This window comes from Stegostoma tigrinum, chromosome 19, assembly GCF_030684315.1.
Source record: "Stegostoma tigrinum isolate sSteTig4 chromosome 19, sSteTig4.hap1, whole genome shotgun sequence".
Taxonomy (NCBI): Eukaryota; Metazoa; Chordata; class Chondrichthyes; order Orectolobiformes; family Stegostomatidae; genus Stegostoma; species Stegostoma tigrinum.
Window position 1 is genome coordinate 38604795 of NC_081372.1, and position 20482 is coordinate 38625276.

The 20482-nt window shown below is 40.0% G+C and overlaps 1 protein-coding gene across 4 annotated transcripts in view; it reads right to left on the minus strand.

Moving 5' to 3' along the window:
* Positions 1 to 20482, minus strand: part of LOC125461483 (cadherin-like protein 26) — a 56422-nt gene that overhangs the window by 1582 nt on the left and 34358 nt on the right. Inside the window, exons 10-16 of one of the 4 annotated variants that reach the window (XM_048550315.2) lie at positions 17275 to 17417; positions 15457 to 15690; positions 12599 to 12691; positions 11141 to 11265; positions 4268 to 4378; positions 2576 to 2665; positions 357 to 455 (exon numbers count right to left, since the gene is read on the minus strand). In XM_048550315.2, the coding sequence (XP_048406272.1) occupies positions 357 to 455; positions 2576 to 2665; positions 4268 to 4378; positions 11141 to 11265; positions 12599 to 12691; positions 15457 to 15690; positions 17275 to 17417 (895 nt within the window). Of the gene's footprint in view, positions 1 to 356; positions 456 to 2575; positions 2666 to 4267; positions 4379 to 11140; positions 11266 to 12598; positions 12821 to 15456; positions 15691 to 17274; positions 17418 to 20482 lie in introns of all 4 variants that reach the window. The other 3 variants (XM_048550313.2, XM_059652632.1, XM_048550314.2) reach the window with 3 other exon arrangements.

Below are 20482 nucleotides of genomic sequence, written 5' to 3' on the forward strand. Positions count from 1 at the left end.
ATATTTAGAAATACCACGCAAATATTGCCAGGGAACAATATCTGTCTTCTTCAACTATAAATGTCTTTAATCCACGTTCGTCCACTTTTATTGTGGAAAATGGTCTACAATACCATTTTGAAAATCTAGCCCTGAATGACATTTGCTCATGAAAGCTCATTTGGAAGATAGCATTGGGTTCAGGTCACTTCTGGAATAGCAACTTCATTTCACCATCCACATGTTAATAGCAAAGGAACATTGTAGCACAACCGTAGAGCATTGATGTTGTAAAATACCTTCGACATTAGTGGATGTTGTATTGTTGTGCCAACATAAGCAATTATTTACATTGTGTCTAATCACTATACCCCTACCTGGTAAATAAGGTCACCTAGATTACTGCTCATGACTTGTCTGGATTCAATTTTGTTTATAGTTGGAGACACAGTTGACTCAGAGAAATTTATTCCAACCTGAGGATTTAGATGGACAAATTAGCCAACAATGTATAAATTATTCATTTTTAATCAAAATTCGTAGTGATTTCAATGGATAATCTCATGGTGTAATCTTAAAATAAAAATATATCTAAAGACATAATCAAGTCAAATTGTTTTTGTTGTAGTTTTTCAAATGACTTTTGACAGAAGTTCATTTTCCCTTTAAAACCATGATTATCAATGTATTTTAGCGTATTGATTGCAGTAGAATGGAATAGCAATACAGTCTGAATTTCCAAGTATCTGATCAAGACCGAAAGTAGTAACTTTGCGATTGTCATATAAACTTGACAGAGTTTGCCTCTACATTAAAAATGTATTTCTCAATTATAAAATGTGATTAACTGTTGTATATAGTGCTGGTGATAACATTAGATAATGATACTAATGAAAGAACATCAAGGAGATTCCCCTATATTCTAGCCAACATTTATCCTTCAATCAACAGACACATTATCTGATCATTACTTCATTGTTATTGGTAGGATCTTGCTGAATGAAAATTAATTGTTACACCTGCCTATATTCAAACAATGACAACATTCAAACAACAACTCTCTAACTGTGAAGTAATCTGGCATATCCTGGCAGTATGAATAAGGTTATATAATAGTAAGTTCTTTCTTCATGCTATCATGTGTTACTAAAATACTTCCTAAGATACAGTTTCATTATTTCTAGTACATTATTAACATCTAATAAAATGTCAGACATCTAATAAAATGTCAGACATGGATCAGTTTGTCATAGTCTTGCCTCTGAGTTACAAGCTTTTGGGTTCAAGTCCTTTTACAGGATTTCTATGTAAGTATCAAGATTGACACTCCAATGCATTACTGAAGGAGCACTGCACTGTTAGGGGTGCCATCCTGTGATTGAGATGTTAAATCAAAGCCCCATGGCCAGCTCAGTTGTTTGTGTAAGATTCCATGGGTGGAGTCCTATCAGGGCCTGGGTGGCATCAACTATGGTAGTCCAAAGTCGAAAGATGTGCATATTAGGTGGATTGGTCATGCCTAATTATCCATAGTGTAGATTATCTGGATTCACCATGTGAAATACAGGTTTACAGGGATAGAGTAGGCATTCTTCTGAGAGTTGGTGTGGGATTGTTGGGCCAAATGCCCTGTTTCCATTCTGTAGGCATTCTTGAAAATCTGTGGCAGAATTAGGTGAGAAATCTGATGAAGTCAAAATCAACATCAGGAGCATCTTGCCCCATCATTTTGCTTTTGACAACTGACACAGCACGTTTCTTGTAAAGCAATGGCAAGTTACCAATTAATTGGGATTATTGCATATGAAAGGCCTTATTAGTGGGCCAACTTGCCTCATTAATAATTAGCTTATTTTTTTTCCAAATATACAAAACAAGCCATAAATTGACATGGAATTCAGAGCAGGTCTTTGGCAAATTGAATATGCCACTTGCTCTGAAGGACTACATAATGGACAGTGAGCACCAACAACTTTGGGAACACTTTGTGGGCACCAATCACATGCATCTCATGTCCATAGACACTGGTATTCAACTGCCTCTGTGCCAACCTCTAAGAACCTTCATGACACCCCTTTAACCCATTTACATCATGCTTCTGCACTTCATTGTAGCCCCTCCATAAAGCTCAATGCCATTCAGACTTAGCCAAAAACAAGATTCAGCCAATGATACTACTTTGAACAAAAACAGGACACTATTCCTATGACCTGGCCAATATTTCTCCCTGAGTCATTACCACAGAAACAGACTAATAGGCCGTCACATTGCTGCTTGTGCCTGTACATTTTGTAAATTGCAACAATGATTTTACTTCAAAATACTTCATTCGCCCTGAAAAGCTTTATACAAATGCCACTTTCTTCTCTCAGAAATTTAAATTGAGTAGTATATGTTGAAAATGTCTTGAACTAACATCAGATATGACCCGAAATATAAATTCCTTCTCACATGCTATGTTTTGGTATGATGCTTTAAGCATAAAAAATTGAACATATTTGGCCTAGCATTATCTGTATCAAACAACTGAAGTTAATGTCAAAGGAAATATTTGGCAGTGGGATGCTTCATCAATAAATTATAAACATGTTCTTACAGCATTTTCCAAGCCATTCTGATTATTGAAGCCATAGCCAGGTGAAGAGTTCACTGGGGTTAGGTTTTCCATTGAAGGCTGGAAGAATCCCTGAAGTAAAAAAAAATTAATTGTAACATAGTTGAATCATATTGAAGCATAAGAAAACCACATATACATTGGAAAATAATAGTGTGAATGGGATGGACAAACTCATGGATTAGGACATAGATACACAAACCATTGAAGTTTGTGATGCAAGTAAGTAATTCATTAAAAGGACAAACGAAACTCGAAGGTCCATTTCAAGGGGCTAGAGTTAAAAAGCAGAGATGTTACATTTAACTTGTATGGAATTGTGGCCGAGCAGGAGCAGGTAGTCCATTAAAGCCCATAATTGTACAAGCTTGGGGAGATAGGTTATAGCTGGGACCATTGGGATGGTTGCTGAGACCAAATCCTAACATTCAACTGAAGATGGCCTCTCGGTAGCAGGCCAAGGAGGTGAGGTGGTGAACTATTAATGCCTTCTATAAATCACCTTCTTATGAACCAACTTGGATTCAACAGCTACAGCCTGACATTCTGTGGCAGGTTTCCTTCACAACATTGATGAGCGTAATACCATGAGTCAGGAAGAACTTTTAACATCTTACATCCTGTAGGGAGGGTTTTTATGTTGTAGTTCCACTTGCATCTCATCTCTACCTCAGCAGCGCATTGGGCACTGTTGGCTGGACATCGCTGTGAGCCCTTTTACTTAGCCTCCCAATTGACTGGACCACCAGATGCTCATGGTGGATGAATCTCCTCGGATGGCTTTTTTAAATTGGCCATCTCCAGAAAGATCATTGGTAACATCCAAACATGGCCACTTCTGGGTTCCTAATCTGGATTGAATATACACTGGGATTGTGGCTCAATCTGGAAAATTGATAGAAATATAAGTGCAAAATTCCCACATGGGTTAAACCATAGATTTTAAAGCTTTTGAAAAAAAATTAAAATTGAATGTATTCTTGACTTCTGATAGAAAAGTTTCATTTGCTATCATCCTGTACTTGTTTCGGTAACTGTGCGTAATATTGGAGGTGGTGCGACAAGTGGCAATGATTAAAGGGTTAGTCCTAGACAGCTATAATATTTCCTGCCTGCTCAACTGAGTTCTGAAGGAGATTCAAACTGGAGCGTTAACTTTTTTTTCTCTCTCCACACTGCTGCCAGACCTGCTGAGTGGTTTCAGATTCCCAGCATCCGCAGTATTTTGTGTTTATTAGATTGTGAGCTGTCTAGCCAAATGGTAGACAATCAATATCATGTGTCACATTGATTAGATTGCAGATGTGCAGCTCAAGCCTGATCATCCTATTCATAGTTAAAATGGTAACAATGATAGCTTAGTGTCGCAGGAATGCCAGAGCCTTCTTAAGATATTTTATAAAATTACCTTTCATACATTTGTGCTTATTTAGCACTTTATTGATGAAGGGACATGAAACTGAGTATTGAAAATAGCAACTAAAGAAAGGCACTTATTGAAATGTTGAAATAACTATTCAGGTTGACCTAAAATTTTTGTGCAACTTTATGTGGAACTCCACTGTTGTTGCATCAGGGAGGTAGAATTTGTGAGTCAGTCAAATATTTTAATTATGCTTTTGTAAAGTAATTGACTTCTACTGAGGATTCACACTTGGGAAAAGAATTGTTTACTTTATGCTTGTACGTATTCTCATCCTCTGTTCGCAAAGTGCCTGAAGTCTCAAAACCATGGGTGAAAAAGTGACCATTTTGTTCTGGTAAAAATCGCAAAATAAAATCAGCCTGTAGAGAAAGAAAATATAAATTAGCTCAAATTTGCATTGTATATTACTTTTCTTATGTTTGTATCATTTGCATGGAGATATTTTCCTTCATAGCTTACAATCCATGAGACATTTACACTATAATCCAAATGTTCTATATCCTTTGGTGAAATTGCCAGCTTACCTCACACCATGCACCATTCCCAGAACAACTCATTGCTCAACAGATATTTACTGGAGGTCTGGCATTCCTTGTGCCCGTGCCATCTTTAAGACTTCATTGTCACCTGGAGTCTAAAGTTAGCTGCCAAATTAGATATACAATTGGCTTGATGGTAGGAAGCAGGGAGTAATAGTGGAAGGATGCTTGTTGGACTAGAGGCTTGCGACTAGTGTTGTGGCTCAGTGCAGGGCCATTGCTTTTTTTTATCAATACCAATGATTTGGGTGAGAATGTACAAGGTGTGATTAGTAAGTTTATGGATGACACTTAAAATAGGTGGTATTGTGGACAGTGAGTAAGGTTATCAGAAATTGCAGCAGGATCTTGATCAGCTGAGGAAGTAGGCCAAGAAATAGCAATGGAGTTTAATATGGATAAGTGTGAGATGTTGCATTTTGGAAAGTCAAATCAGGGCATCATGGTGAATGGTAGGGCCTTAAGGAGTGTAGCGGAATAAAGGAACCTTAGAGTTCAAGTTCACGGTTCTCGGAAAATGGATTCACAGATAGACAGGATAGTGAAGAAGGCAGTCGGCAAACTGGCCTTCCTCAGTCAGGGCATTGAGTATAGAAGTTGGGAAGTTATGATGAAGTCGTACAGGATGTTGGTGAGGCCACACTTGGAGTATTGTGTTCCGTTTTTGTCACTTTGCTATAGGAAGAATGTAATTAAACTGGTAAGAGTGCAGAAGAAATTTACAACAATATTGCCAGGACTCAAGGGATGGAATTTTGGGAGGAGTTGGACGAGCTAGGAACAGAGGAGACTGAGGTGGGCTTATAGACGTGTATAAGGCCATGACTAGCATAAATAGGGCGAACACACTCTGTATTTTTCTCAGTGTTGGGGCATCAAAGACTAGAGGGCATCAGTTTAAGGTTAGAGAGGAAAGAAAACGTGGGAATCTGAGAGGCAACTTTTTTTTACACAGAGAGTGGTATGCATATGGAATGAGCTGCCAGTGAACGTGGTTGAGGCAGGTACATTAACAAAATTTAAAAGGCATTTGAATGAATACATAGATAGGAAAGGTTTAGAAGTAGATGGACCAAGTACAGGGAAATGGGGTTAGTGTGGATGGACATTTTGGTTGGCATGGACTAATTTGGGCCAAAGGGCCTGTCTCCGTGCTGTAGGGCTCTATGTCGCTATGACCCTATGAAATGTTGCAATCCAGTGTTGACCTTTGTTGGCAGTATAATGGCATAGCAACCACAAAGCCACACTGACCATGGCTGACAGCCGTTTCCATATGCTACCCAGCTCTCTCATTCTAGTCACCATGTAACAAATAGGCCACACTCGTTACCTTTTCTTAGCTACATCCCTCCTGAAGAGCTTTTCTGAATCCTCATTACTATTTCCCCCAATGCCCAGTGGTCACCAGCATCTTGTCATTGTCGACGAGGGAAAGAGAACATACAGGCAAGCATTCAAATAAGACCAAACATTAGCTTTTAACATAGAACATAGAACGCTACAGCACAGTACAGGCCCTTCGGCCCTCGATGTTGTGCCGACCTGTCATACTGATCTCAAGCCCATCTAATCTACACTATTCCATGTACGTCCATATGCTTATCCAATGACGACTTAAATGTACCTAAAATTGGCGAATCTACTACTGTTGCAGGCAAAGTGTTCCATTCCCTTACTACTCTGAGTAAAGAAACTACCTCTGACATCTGTCCTATATCTTTCACCCTTCAATTTAAAGCTATGCCCCCTCGTGCTCGCAGTCACCATCCTAGGAAAAAGGCTGTCCCTATCCACCCTATCTAACCCTCTGATTATTTTATATGTTTCAATTAAGTCATCTCTCAACCTTCTTCTCTCTAACGAAAACAGCCTCAAGTCCCTCAGCCTTTCCTCATAAGACCTTCCCTCCATACCAGGCAACTCCTAGGAAATCTCCTATGCACCCTTTCCAAAGCTTCCACATCCTTCTTATAATGCGGTGACCAGAACTGTACACAATACTCCAAGTGTGACCGCACCAGAGTTTTGTACAGCTTCACCATAATCTCTTGGTTCCGGAACTCGATCCCTCTATTAATAAAAGCTAAAACACTGTATGCCTTCTTAACAGCCCTGTCAAACTGGATGGCAACTTTCAAGGATCTGTGTACATGGATACCGAGATCTCTCTGCTCATCTACACTGCTAAGAATCTTACCATTAGCCCTGTACTTTGCCTTCTGGTTACTCCTACCAAAGTGCATCACCTCACACTTGTCTGCATTAAACTCCATTTGCCACCTCTCAGCCCAGCTCTGCAGTTTATCTATGTCTCTCTGCAACCTACAGCATCCTTCGTCACTATCCACAACTCCACCGACCTTAGTGTCGTCTGCAAATTTACTAACCCATCCTTCTACACCCTCATCCAGGTCATTTATAAAAATGACAAACAGCAGTGGACCCAACACCAATCCTTGCGGTACACCACTAGTAACTGGTCTCCAGGATGAACATTTCCCATCAACTACCACCCTCTGTCGTCTTTCAGCAAGCCAATTTCCGATGCAAACTGCTATATCTCCCACAATCCCATTCCTGCACAGTTTGTACAATGGCCTATTGTGGGGAATCTTATCGAACGCCTTGCTGAAATCCATATACACCACATCAACTGGTTTACTCTCATCTACCTGATTGGTCACCTTCTCAAAGAACTCAATAAAGTTTGTGAGGCACGACCTTCCCTTTGCAAAACCGTGCTGACTATCCCTAATCAATTTATTCTTTTCTAGATGATTATAAATCCTATCCCTTATAACCTTTTCCAACACTTTACCAACAACTGAGGTAAGGCTCACTGGTCTATAATTACCAGGGTTGTCTCTACTCCCCTTCTTGAACAGGGGAACCACATTTGCTATCCTCCAGCCATCTGGCACTATTCCTGTAGACAATGACGAGTTAACGATCAATGCCAAAGGCTCGGCAATCTCCTCCCTGGCTTCCCAGAGGATCTGAGGATAAATCCCATCCAGCCCAGGGGACTTAGCTATCTTCACCCTCTGAATGATTTCTAATACCTCTTCCTTGTGAACCTCAATCCCACCTAGTCTAGTAGCCTGTATCTCAGTATTCTCCTCGACAACATTGTCGTTTTCTACAGTGAATACTGTTGGCATCCAGGCAATGAGACAACAAAACAAATCAATAGAGACTGCAGTTTGCACCTATAATGAGATTGAAATGCTCACATCTTCACCTTGAAAGTCCATGAAGTTCTTCAGCTTCCAGCTAGCATCTACTGGAACTGGGTGTCACTCAGTCCTTGTCTGACTTGTAGTGCCCAATGCATTTGTGCTTTGACATCCACAAGGAGTTTCCTCCAACTCACTATTGTCATTCTTCTCCAAACCTCCAACTCAACATCTATTACATTGCCTGATCCGGTTCTGAAGAACACAACACGTTAGGACAGTATGGCACATTCTGTCTAGATTATACTGGAAGACCATCCCAGACTATTCCAAGCTGACAACTGCACCTTCAGCAGCTCTATTGTCTGTTCCACCATAGCTGTGATCATAGCATGTGCACCAAACTGGTGAAAGTATAACATTGGCTGAATGCACAATACATTACATCCCAAAGGAAGTGCCCACTGCACTCTAAGCCTGTTCCATCCCAGACCCAAATTAATCATTCCACTGAGCAGCATCGTGGTTCAGTAGTTAGCACCACTATCTCTCAGCACCAGGGAGCCAGGTTCGATTCCACCCTCAGGCAAATGACTGTGTGGATTTTTCACATTCTCCCTGTGTCTGCATGAGTTTCCTCCCAAAGTCCAAAGATGTGCAGGTTAAGTGGATTGGCCATGCTAAATTGTCCATTGCATCCAGAGATGTGAAGGTTAGGTGGATTAGCCATGGGAAATGCCGGGTTACAGGGATAGGATAGGGGGTTGGGTCAGGGTGCTATACTCTTTAGAAGGTTAGTATGGATTCAATGGACCAAATGGCCTGTTTCAACACCGTAGGGATTCTATGACTCTATAACTTCCTCTTTTGTTCATTAGAGTAAATGGTCATACTTACATGACATATAATGCAGCAATGTTCCCCTAGCCCCACAACACCCTTGTCAATTCCACAGGTGATGGAGTGCATTTGCCAGCATTCACATTCTTTTAAATTATTGTTGCTAAATTCTGCATCAATGAGATTGTTATGTTAGTTTGGCTAAAATCAATAGCATGGTACAATCTGCCTTGGACCACCATTTAACACACACTTAGCAAGCATTGTACATATGTCAAAAGATGCTTGCAAATGAAATGTAGTCGGGGTTTTCAGCTAACATGGATAACATGATTTGGCCCAACCTGGTCATTGTCAAAGCCATTTTCCAGTAGCATTGCACAACCAGAGAGTAGCAAGTGATGGCAGATGGTCAGCTTGTAGTGGACAACACCAGCACTAGGCCCCACCTGGTTGCCAGGTATCACCTTCACCTAGAGCTTCATATTCCCTAATACCTTGCACTAGCCCAACAACTCATTACACCCAATCCCATTTATTAGGACCTTCCAACTGTTCTCACTGTCCCCTGAACCCTGACATTACATCTTAATGATGCCCATCCTGTCATTTTATGTTCATAGAGGTTGTCACAGTCAATAGCCTCACCCTTCATCCTCCCAAAGCTTACTATGTCTTCCCAATCTGTTCTACATACTTTCTATACACCTTAAGATCACATCCCGTGTCAACATCTTTGTTCCCACCTCCGACTCAGCTAACTCCCAATTATGACTGCCCACTCATTTTGGCAATAATCACCCTGCTCTCCACATGGGTCTCCCTTCTCAACAATTAACAACAGATCCCCAGGATTGTATACAGCCCCAATCTCCGACTGGCATCAGCAAACAGCACGTAGACATGACTGAGCAGACCCAGATCTCTGTCTTCGGGGCTCTGGACTGATGATACATAATTTCTCTGACTGCTGGTGCTGGCACTCAGGGCTGACCATTGCCCAGACTGCAGCTGCACAGATCCCCTGATCATCTAAGTTGATGACAGACCATGGCCAAGCCCCAGCCTGTGTGCAGACTGTGCTCCTATCTGACAGTATTGGGACCGCCTACCAAAAGTGCACCTCACACCCTGACTGACTGAGAACTGGCCCTCACCCAGTTCCCAACATTGACATTTGGTTGAATGCATGTGCAGTGTGTTTGCTCCACAGGCAGCTGGCACTTACTGCAGGTGTTCAACTGCCATCTCAATATCCCCTTTGGACAGATCCCTGCTGATGTGCATGACCAGCAGCCTGTCTGTGTGTCTGCATTGAAGAGCTCATCACAATGACAGGACTGAGAGTGCATTGGCGGTCTTCTCACCTATAGTCCAGGTAGCTGAGGCCCACTTAAGATGCTGCCCACAATATTCACTCCTTGGATGTACCAGCAGCCTAAAATTGAAATCTTTATTCTGTGATATATTAAATGTTGAAGTGTAGATAAGGAGATGCTGGAACTGGAATTTGTTTTAACATGAAGAAAATTAATGATACAACAAATGGAAATCATTGAATGGCAGAGATATAAGGAAAATCCCTATTACTCATGGAGCAATAAATTGTTTGAGATATATGCAGATAACGCTGAAATAAAAACTGCAAATTCTAAAAACACTCAGATAGTATTGGGAAGAGAACATGATAGGTAATGCAATCTTTACATGTTCTAAACAAATGACATTTACCACTGGTCAGTATTTCCACTGTGGATTGCTATCCCCACACTTACACAGAGCACACTTATCAGGGACAATCACCTAAGTTGGACAGATGGCGATAAAATTATCAGTGCCACAGCAGTCAATTGCAAAGGCACTGCTCATCATATTTTAAGATTGAAAGATATTTGGGTACATTCAATGTGTTCTTTCCAAGTCATCACCATTCTTGTATTTAAATTGCTCTGGAGATTACCCTGCATCTATTTTGAGCAACCTCATTGCTAACCTGTTTTGAACTGGAAACCAAACCATAGTTCGCATTTTAACACCTCCTAATTCTTCTGTCAGTATCTTGGAAGTATTGAAAAATCTTTGGTTTAAGTCCAAACGAAATTATACATCAATCGATTTTAATATTAAATTTTACTAGTATGGGAACAGAAAAAATAATCCAATCAGCCATCTGCTCCCTCTCTCTCTCTCTCCCCGTCTCTCTCTGTGTCCCCTCTCTCTCACTCTATCAGAAAAAAAGATGCGGTTTCCACAGCTTTCTGTGGGCTAATCATGTTAAGAACAACTTGCTAACTAAAAGAGATGGGAATTGTATTTCATCCGCAAAACATTTCTATAAAATTATCTTTTGCCATCACAACTCAGATTAAGATAAGGATAACAAGAGGCGATAGCAAGAACTGCAGATGCAGGAGTCAGAATCAATACTGTGTGGAGCTGGAGGAATTCAGCATGTCAGACAGCATCAGAGGAACAGGAAAATCCATTTTTCGAGTTTACACCCTTCATCAGGACTCCTGATAACAAGAGGAGCTTGGAAAATAAATCAATTTTGATTACTTACTGAGCTTGGTACACCACCTCCTTCTTCATTGTATTGTATTAATGTCCCATTAGGCTTATCATCGGGGGCTAAATTAGTTTGCATCTTGTTGGTGAAATGACAAAACAAAAATAAACATGAAACAACTGTAAAAAAGAAAAGGATAATACATTGAGTTGTAACATCTGATCTATTAATTACAGTTTTACTCTACATATTTTAAGAAAGCCAGAAGTAAAAGTTTGTTTGAGTAGCAAGACCAGAATCATACAAATTACTATACATTGAAAGGTTATTTAGCCTATTACATTGGTACATGTGGCAATTGTCATGCATCTGCAGAATCAACCACTACCAGCAATCTTTGGTGTACAGGGCTGCCTCAGTACAGGCAGGCATTCCTCCTTTCTACTGTTTTAAATGTAAATTAACATTCCTCCTTTCTATACTGGATCTAAAGTGTCTAGGTCTGTTAACAGTGGTAAAAGATGAAGCATTCATGAGTCTTAACAGGGAGAGACACTTGTCTTAACTGCAAGACATAATTTTTGCATGGTAGCAAGTTGTTTTAACTAGTTAAATTTTACTAGTATGAGATAGGGATATAGAGACAGTCTAGGAAAGTGGAGTTGATGTAGAAATACAGACATTATCTTATTGAATGCGAGAGCAGACTGGTTGGGGTTGTTTGGCCTTCTTGTGTTTTAATTCCTCATGTGTTTATGTCCTTATATTAATTGCTGCCACATATTAAATCCAGAATCCAATTGGCTGAAAAACAAAAGATGCTGGAAATCACAACGGGTGAGGCAGCTTCTGTGGATAGACAGCAAATTAATGTTTTGAGCCTAGATGACTATTCATCAGAGCTCCTCCAGAATCTTACGTATTTTTTGCTTGTCTTTTCTATCTACACTCATACCTCTATATGTTGTGCTGTTTCTTTGTTCAGCTGTTTTGTTAAGTGTCTTGTGAGTATATTTCCTTTTGCTGTCCTTCTCTCCAAACTTATTACTTTACATTTCATGACATTGAACTGAATCAAATTTATTTTAGTTTTCCTTGTGTTACTGTTAGTATATGAATAGTTGTTAAAAAAAAGAAACTAATTGGATGTAGAGCTGGATGAACACAGCAGGCCAAGCAGCATCAGAGGAGCAGGAAAGTTGATGTTTCTTAGAAGGGTCTAGGCCCAAAACGTCAACCTTCCTGCTCCTCTGATGCTGCTTGGCCTGCTGTGTTCATCCAGCTCTACACCTTGTTATCTCTGATTCTCCAGCATCTGCAGTTCCTACTATCTCTGAAGAAATTAATAGGATTGTTTAATTTCCTTTCTTCATCAGTATACTTTCTTCACTTCTTTTTTAGGAATGATGGAATATCTCAACCAACAAAGACAGCAAATGAAGTTGAAAATTACTTGGAATTCATATTTTGAATTAAATATAAATGTGAGATCCAGGATATTTGTATACTTACTAAGGAGTAATAACAATGAGGCAAACAGAATACCAATGGCTGTGCCAACACCAACTGATCTATGGGTTTTCAGGCTTTCACATGTAACCCCATCTGGGCAATGACAAACACGCAAATTCAATACATTCTCATTACTAATTCCTTGTCGATCATAGATCTTAAAAGGCACAGCATAAACTCCTGGTAGGGGATCTTGCAGACTTATAAGCTGTGAAGACATGCCTGAACACAGAGCACATTCAATGAATAAAACTGAACTTTACAAATTGTTCCATAACACCAACTTATAATTTGAATTAGCCTTTTTTTATATATATTAGAGCACCCCAAAGTACTTCACAGTGGAGTTATTAATTAAGCCACATAAGGAGATATTAGGTCAGGTGACCAAACATTTGATTGAAGAGGTAGGTTACGAGGTGTCTTAAAATGAAGAGAGATAGAGATATTTAATGAGGGGATTCAAAATATTGACTTTTGAAAACATGGCCATAAACAACAGTGCAATTAAAATTGGGAATGTTGAAGAGGCTGGAAATGGAGAAGTACAGAGTCCTTATGCAGCAGAGGTTTGAATGAGCTTAAAGTTTCACTGAGTAGAATATGGTATGCTGCCTGGAAGTGGTAAAACAGTCAAGCCTAGACTTAAGAAAAGAAACGTGAAGGTTTCAGCAGTAAATGAACTGGAACTGGATAGAATCAGGCAATGTAATGAGGGCGCTAAGATTTGACCTTATTGATAGCAGATGTGATCCATATTTCATCTTGGTGTTAAATACTGCACCAAGGTCCTGGTTCTACCTCAAACAGTTGCTATAGAGGGAAATGGAGTTGATGGCTAGGTAGTTTGTCTTGAGACTAAAGACAATGGCTTCAAAATTCCCCCTATTTAGTTGGAATAATTTCTCCTCAGCTAGTACTGATTTCCAGTGAATGTAGTGACAATTTAGAGATAGTGGAAGAGTTGAAAGAGGTGATCGAGCTGGGAGTCATAAAATTACAAAACATAAGAGCTAGATTCAGCTTTTCTTGAAGTATTCGCCATCATTTGTTATGATCATCATGGGTTTATAGCCTAACTCCATTTTCTAACATAATTCTGTATTCCTTCATTCTCTTGGTATCCAAAATTCCATTGTTGTATTTTGAATAAACATAAAAACAGAGTAGCCACATCCCTCCTTGGGAGAGAGCATGCAAGATACACAACCCACTGAGTGACAAAAGCCTTGCTCACCCTTCAGTCTGAAATGCCATCTTCTTGCTCTGAGACTGTGACCCCGATTCTCAGTGTTCCAGGCATAGGAAATGTTCCTCAGTATCCATACTACCAAGGCACTTTAAAATTTTATGTTTCAATGAATTCATTTCTTATTATGCCAAATTTCATTGAATATAGGTTTTGTTTGCTCATGCTGTCTTCACAGGACCTCCCTGTCATCCAGAAATCAGCTTGATTCCTTCGCTGTACTCCTTCCAACACAAACACTTCCTTTCCTAGCATTACTAGTGTGGTCCCACTAAGACTCCACACATAATTGCAGAAAAATCCCCTCAAGCTTACTCTCCAAACCCCGCTGCAATAAAGATTTGCACAGTGTCCACCACCTAAACCACCCATGGTAGCTGCCTGTCAAATCCTGGGATCCATGTACAAGGAATTGTAGGCTGCACCAAACAACACCACCCTTTCTCTCACCATCCAAAAATATTCTACTCCTCTATTTCTCTCCATAAAGAGAATGACCTCATGTCTGCCTGCATTACAGCCCATTCGCATCACCCTAGACCACGCACCTTGTTAACTTTTGGGCATTAAGGTAAAGTATATAAGATTGGGGTTAGTAACTACTTGGTCAATGACTTGTGTCCTATGAATAGGAACACTGGTAGTGGGTTGTACAGTTATGAGCTATACATTTGTAATGTCTCACTTCAAAATTAACGCTAAAGATGAGTACAATTTGAATTCTCGTCTTCACTTTTGCGAAGCAACTGCAAGTTTAATACATCATTCATTCCAAAATTCATTCTCCCCTTGGATAGAATGGCCTGTTTCCACACGGTAGGGATTCAGTTCGATTTTATTGTATAACAGACCAACACTACTCCCCCATCTAGTCCTATGTTGCCTGCAGGCCTGGACACAGGACACTCAGTGTCCTATCCACGCCACCACATAAATTGCAAATTGCCGAGGTTCAAGCATTGCTCCTGACTAGCCGCAGACTGACACAATCTATTCGCTCCTATTCTCTGCCACACATCTGCCAACCAATCCGCAAACAATGCAAAGATATTGCCCCCAAACCATGACCCCTGACTTCACTCATGGCCTTCAATCTGATACTGTTTGGAGTGCTTCCTGAAATTTATTCAATGGTCAACCCTGCCACCCCAGCCCTAGTATAACCAAAAAGCCTTACTCCCAGAAACTGTTCAGATGGAAACTCATGATATGTTCTGGTACAGTATTACAAAGGAAGCATTTAGGTGAGAAATAGGAAGGGACCAAGAATCAATCGTTGCAGAACATCAGAGGTAAATGTGCAAAGTCAAGAAGAGTAGCCATTCTCTGGCTGAATCTAAATAGATAATAATTTCTGGGTAGATGGAGATGTAGATGGAGCAATAGTTTATAATGATGAAAGGACTGTTTTGCAATGTGACGAGAAATATTAATTATCAGCATAAATATACATTTATGTCATTTGAATATCACCTGAGCATTAAAAAAAAGAATTACAATAATCACTATGCAATGAGTAAACTGAGGAACAATGAGAGAAATAAAAGTGAAAATCTCAGATTCTACTTTAGTACCAAACCCTCATCTTAAAACCTTTAAGAATCCTTACCATATGCTGTTGATAATTTCCACATCTCCTTTCCAAATACTTTGGTATCCAGTATTTCAAAAGTGAATGGACCACTGAATGGATTTTCATCATCATCTGCTACCATAATAGTGATGGAGCGTGCCTTACCATTTGTGCAAATATGTTGATTTTTGTTGACTAAATATGGTGCATTGTCATTAACATCTGACATGTGTAAGTGCAGAGTGGCTGTCCCAGTCAAAGGTGGTACACCTTAAATGAAGTTTACGAAAATATATCAATATTAATGTTTTTTAGTGATTGGAAGTATTGTAGTTACTAAATGCATTTTATAGGAATAATTTCATTGATAGATTGATAAGTTCCTGTTTTCAGTTTCTAAAACAATAATGTTCTTTCCATTTTATGTACAATATCTTAAAACGGTAAAATCAATCAGAAAGCTTAATATGTTTAGAAGAAAAATGCATGAAATGAGAGTATTCATTCACTTCTGATATTCAAAGTTTGGGGCACTCATTGGGAAAGACCTAACTCATTTTACTGTAGCAAGTTATCTTTGAGATAACAGCATAAATTGTACAGTTAAATTACAGTTGAATGAACTTATCTTTCTGATAACTGGGGAACTGCTCCCTTACAATAATCCTCTCTTCCTTTGTATAAATACATCTTTCAGAAATTTTTAAACCCAGTAGTAAATCAAATAGGAAAACGATAAAGACTGGTTACGCTTGTAGAAAGCATTCCTTGGTATGGAATATGATTGCAACTCATGGAATGGCTTTCTCATGCCTGTAATAGCTTGTTTTAGTTGCTAGTTTATCGCCATATCACCATCTATCCCACACTGCCATCTATCAATATTGACAATATGGTGCTGGAGTTTGGTGATAGCTTTGCGTAATTTGGCTATACAATCACATATATCAATACAAGTATTGCAAAAGCTTTATGTCTGACTGAGTAACAGAGTGTAGAACATCAGTACCTTGACAGCGAACACCAAACTGGGAGTCTACCAAGCCTGCATCTTCAGTACATTCCTCTACAATAGTAAAACCTAGACAACATATGCTGAGCAAGACCAAAGGCGCACCATTTTCCATCATTATTGTCACAGACTTGCTCAGTAATTCTTGTAAGTAACCAATTCAGAGGTCCTGCAGCATGCTAATTCCATCAGATCATACCTAATCCTAAGCCAATAATGTCTGCACTGTCATGGCCACGTTCAACAAATAGATGATGCCCCTTTACCCCAGCTCCTTCTGCACAGTGAACTGGTCACTGGGTCATGATCTCTGCTTATTGCCCATACCTCTACTAACAGGGTTGCCTGAATACGCACTGCCAACTGGGCAGAGTCACTGACAGCCATGACCTTTGGAGGCTAACTGTTTGGAAGCATTAAAAGAGGTGAGCAGAAAATGAAAACTCAGTATACTGATGAGAGGGCCCAGAGAAAAACAGAAACCATTGCATAATGCACTTTCCCTGTCTGGTCTCCTCATCAGTAGCAAATGTAGCAGAGATTGCCGTGGCTGGCTCCTGACCATACCAGGTTATACTTTGCACAAGGTTGACCACTATTGCTCAACAGTGTAAGCTATTGTGTTAAGAGATAGAAGGTTGTGGAAACACAAAGATCACCATGATATTTATCGGCAGCTATTTTAATCAGTAAAACAGCACTTGAAGACGTTGATTAAAGATTCTCCATGCATTGTATGACAAATATTCAAATTGAGTCACAGATTTGGCTATCTCACCAAAACAATTGAAAACCATCATTAAAACTTCTGAATTATTAAAGTCATTTTAAATATCACTTGCCATCATCAACTGCATGAATAATAATATCATAAACGCTTCCATTCATGTAGGGTGCCTCTCGATCTAATGCTTTCAATGTTGTGACTACACCAGTCACTTCATCTACAGATACCAATTCTCCAGGATCATATGCTTTTACATACCTTGAAAAGAAAAAGAAAAATTAATAAAGGAAGATCATTTCGTTTTAAAATCTTAACTAAGTGTAACTTATTAACGTATACAGTGATACCTCAGTAGAACAAAAAGGATTGGGATTAGTATTGTGCATTAGTGAATCCACCCTGACTACCTGGCTCCCACCCTCCTCACCCAACACAGGCAGCTTAAGTTGTGGTATTAAGTTTAAGCTTACGAATTGTTATCTTTGAGAGATTTTGTGCCACACTCTTCAGCCATTCACATGCCTTGTCAGATTCTTCAAGGAGCTCCACTCTTGCCCATGCACTACTGAGAATATGGGTAATGGCCATAGCAATGAAATTACCTATCATCTCCTAACAGACTGATATATTGTTATCCTCTGGGCAGGCAACCAGAATGCCAACCAGAACATCATTCCAAATCCTCCACCTCATTCAATTGTCTGGAGATGTGACCAATGGCACAGCAGTGACTCTCACCACTAACTAAGTACACATGGGTGGCACAGTGGCTCAGTGGTTAGCACTGCAGCCTCACCGAACCAAGGGCCTGGATTCAATTGCAGCCTCAGGCAGCTATCTGTTTGGAGTTTCCAAATTCACCCCATGTTTCCTTTGGGTGCTTCAGTTTCTTCCCACAGTGCAAAGGTTAGGTAGATTGGCCATGGTAAATTGCCCATAGTATCCAGGGATGTGTATGTTAGGTGGATTTTCCATGTGAAATGCAAGATTACAGGGTTAGGGTAAGGGTATGAGTATGGGAGGGATATTCTTTGGACAGTCAGTGTGGACTTGTTGGGCTGAATGACCTGTTTCTACATTGTGGGGATTCTATGATCTCTGCACAATCCTATTCCCATCCCAGTGAAGGAACTTTCAGCTGCTCTAAGGAACGTTTCTGGCTTTATGTAGTTTGCATGCATGTGGCGGAGTTCCATGTATCTGCTACCCTTAGTGGAGGTCATGGGTTTGGAAAATGCTCTCTAGCGATCCTAGGTAAGTTGTTGCAGTACATTTTGTAGGTGGTACATACTGCTGCCATTGTACACCAGTTGTGGAGGGAGTGAACCTTGAAGGTATTAGACATCTGCTTTGTCTTGGATGGGTTGTCATGAGTTGAAACTACACTTATCCAGATGTGGAGGATATTCTATCATGCTCCTGACTTGTGACTTGTAATAGTGGACAAGCATTGAGAAGTCAAAGGCAAGTTACTCATCACAGAATTCCCAATCTCTGTCTTGCTCTTATAGCCACAGTGTATATATGACTGGTCTCTGGAGTAGTTTCCGGTAAATGTAATCAGCCTACGATATTGGCAATGGGGAATTCAGCAATGCTAATGCCATTAGCTGTTAAGGGACAATGGTTATATTCCCTGTTGTTGGAAATGGCACTTTAGTGGTATTTATTTGACATAAATGTTATTTGCCATTTGTCGACCTGAGCCTGGATGTTGTCCAGTTACCTATTACATGCTGATTATCTGCTCTACCTTCAAGTTATCTTGTGCTGTAGCTTCACCAGGTTGAGATGTCATCTTTAGGTGAACTAGCTTCTGCTCCTAGCATTGACATACTTAACGGATGGTAATGGTTGTATCTAAGTCATTGTCTGTAACTTGTTTAGAATTGGTGGCAATTAATCTAAATCTGCACTGGTTCCTAAATGCTCCTATGAAGGACCATGCCATTGAGAGTAATGTTGTTTGAACCATCATAGCTTTCAGATTGCCCCTGCTATTGACGTGAGAAATCCAGTATTTTCCACGCAATAGCAGCTGGCTCATAATAATTCTGACAAGTAGCTCATTTTATGAACACTTATACTTGGGTGTAGATGAGTAGTTGCATTTGGATCAAAGTATTACCAGAACCAAAACTAATACCAAAATCAAAATATAACTGGAACCACAGGAAATGGGTGAAACCATCAATGAGTATTTGACCTCTGTGTTAACCATGGAGGACAACATGAAGACTTGGGAGCTTGGGGAAGTTAGTGGCGACGTGTTAGAGACAATCCATATTACAGTAGAGGAAATGTTGGAAGTATTAGAATGTATGAAAGTGGATAAATCTCCAGGTCCTGATCAGATATATCCAAGAGTCCTGCAAGAGGCTAGAGACAAAATTGTGGAGGCTCTGGCTGACACATTTGCATCATCATTTGCCATGGGTGAAATCCCAGAGACTGGAGAGTAGTGAATGTTATGTCTTTATTCGTGGAAGGCTGCAAAGAAAAACCCTCGGAATTATAGACCAATAAACTTATCATCTGTGGTAGGTAAGTTACTTGAGAAAATTCTGAAAAATAAGATATACGTGCATTTAGATAGACATGGTTTGATTAGGAGTATTCAGCGTGGCTTCGTGTGTAGGGGATCATGGCTCACAAATTTGTTAAAGTTCTTTGATGAAGTGACCAGGAACGTTGATGAGGGAAGGACAGTAGATGTAGTCTAAATGAAATTCAGTAAGGCCTTTGATAAGGCTCAATGTGGTAGGCTGCTCTAGAAGGTTTGATCACATGGAATCCAGGGAGCGTTGACAAATTGGATACACAATTAGCTTGATGGTAGGAAGCAGAGTAATAGTGGAAGGATGCTTGTGGGGCTGGAGGCCCGTGACTAGTGGTGTGCCTCAGGAGTCAGTGCTGGGGCCATGCTGTTTGTTATCTATATCAATGAATTGGATGAGAATGTACAAGGCATGATTAGTAAGTTTGCGGATGACGCTCAAAAATTGCAGTAGGATCTTGATCGGCTAGGGAAGTGGGCTGAGAAATGGCAAATGCAGTTTAACATAGATAAATGAGAAGTGTTGCATTTTGGAAAGTCAAATCACTGTACAAGTTTCATAGTGAATGGTAAGACCTGAAGGAGTGTCTTGGGACGGAAAGACCTTGGAGTTTAGGTGCATGGTTCTCTGAAAGCGGAGTCACAAGTAGACAGGGCAGTGAAGGCAGCTTTTGGCACACTGGCCTTCATCAGTCAGGGCATGAACTACAGAAGTTGAGAAGTTATGTTGAAGTTGTATAGGATGTTGTTGAGACCACACTTGGAG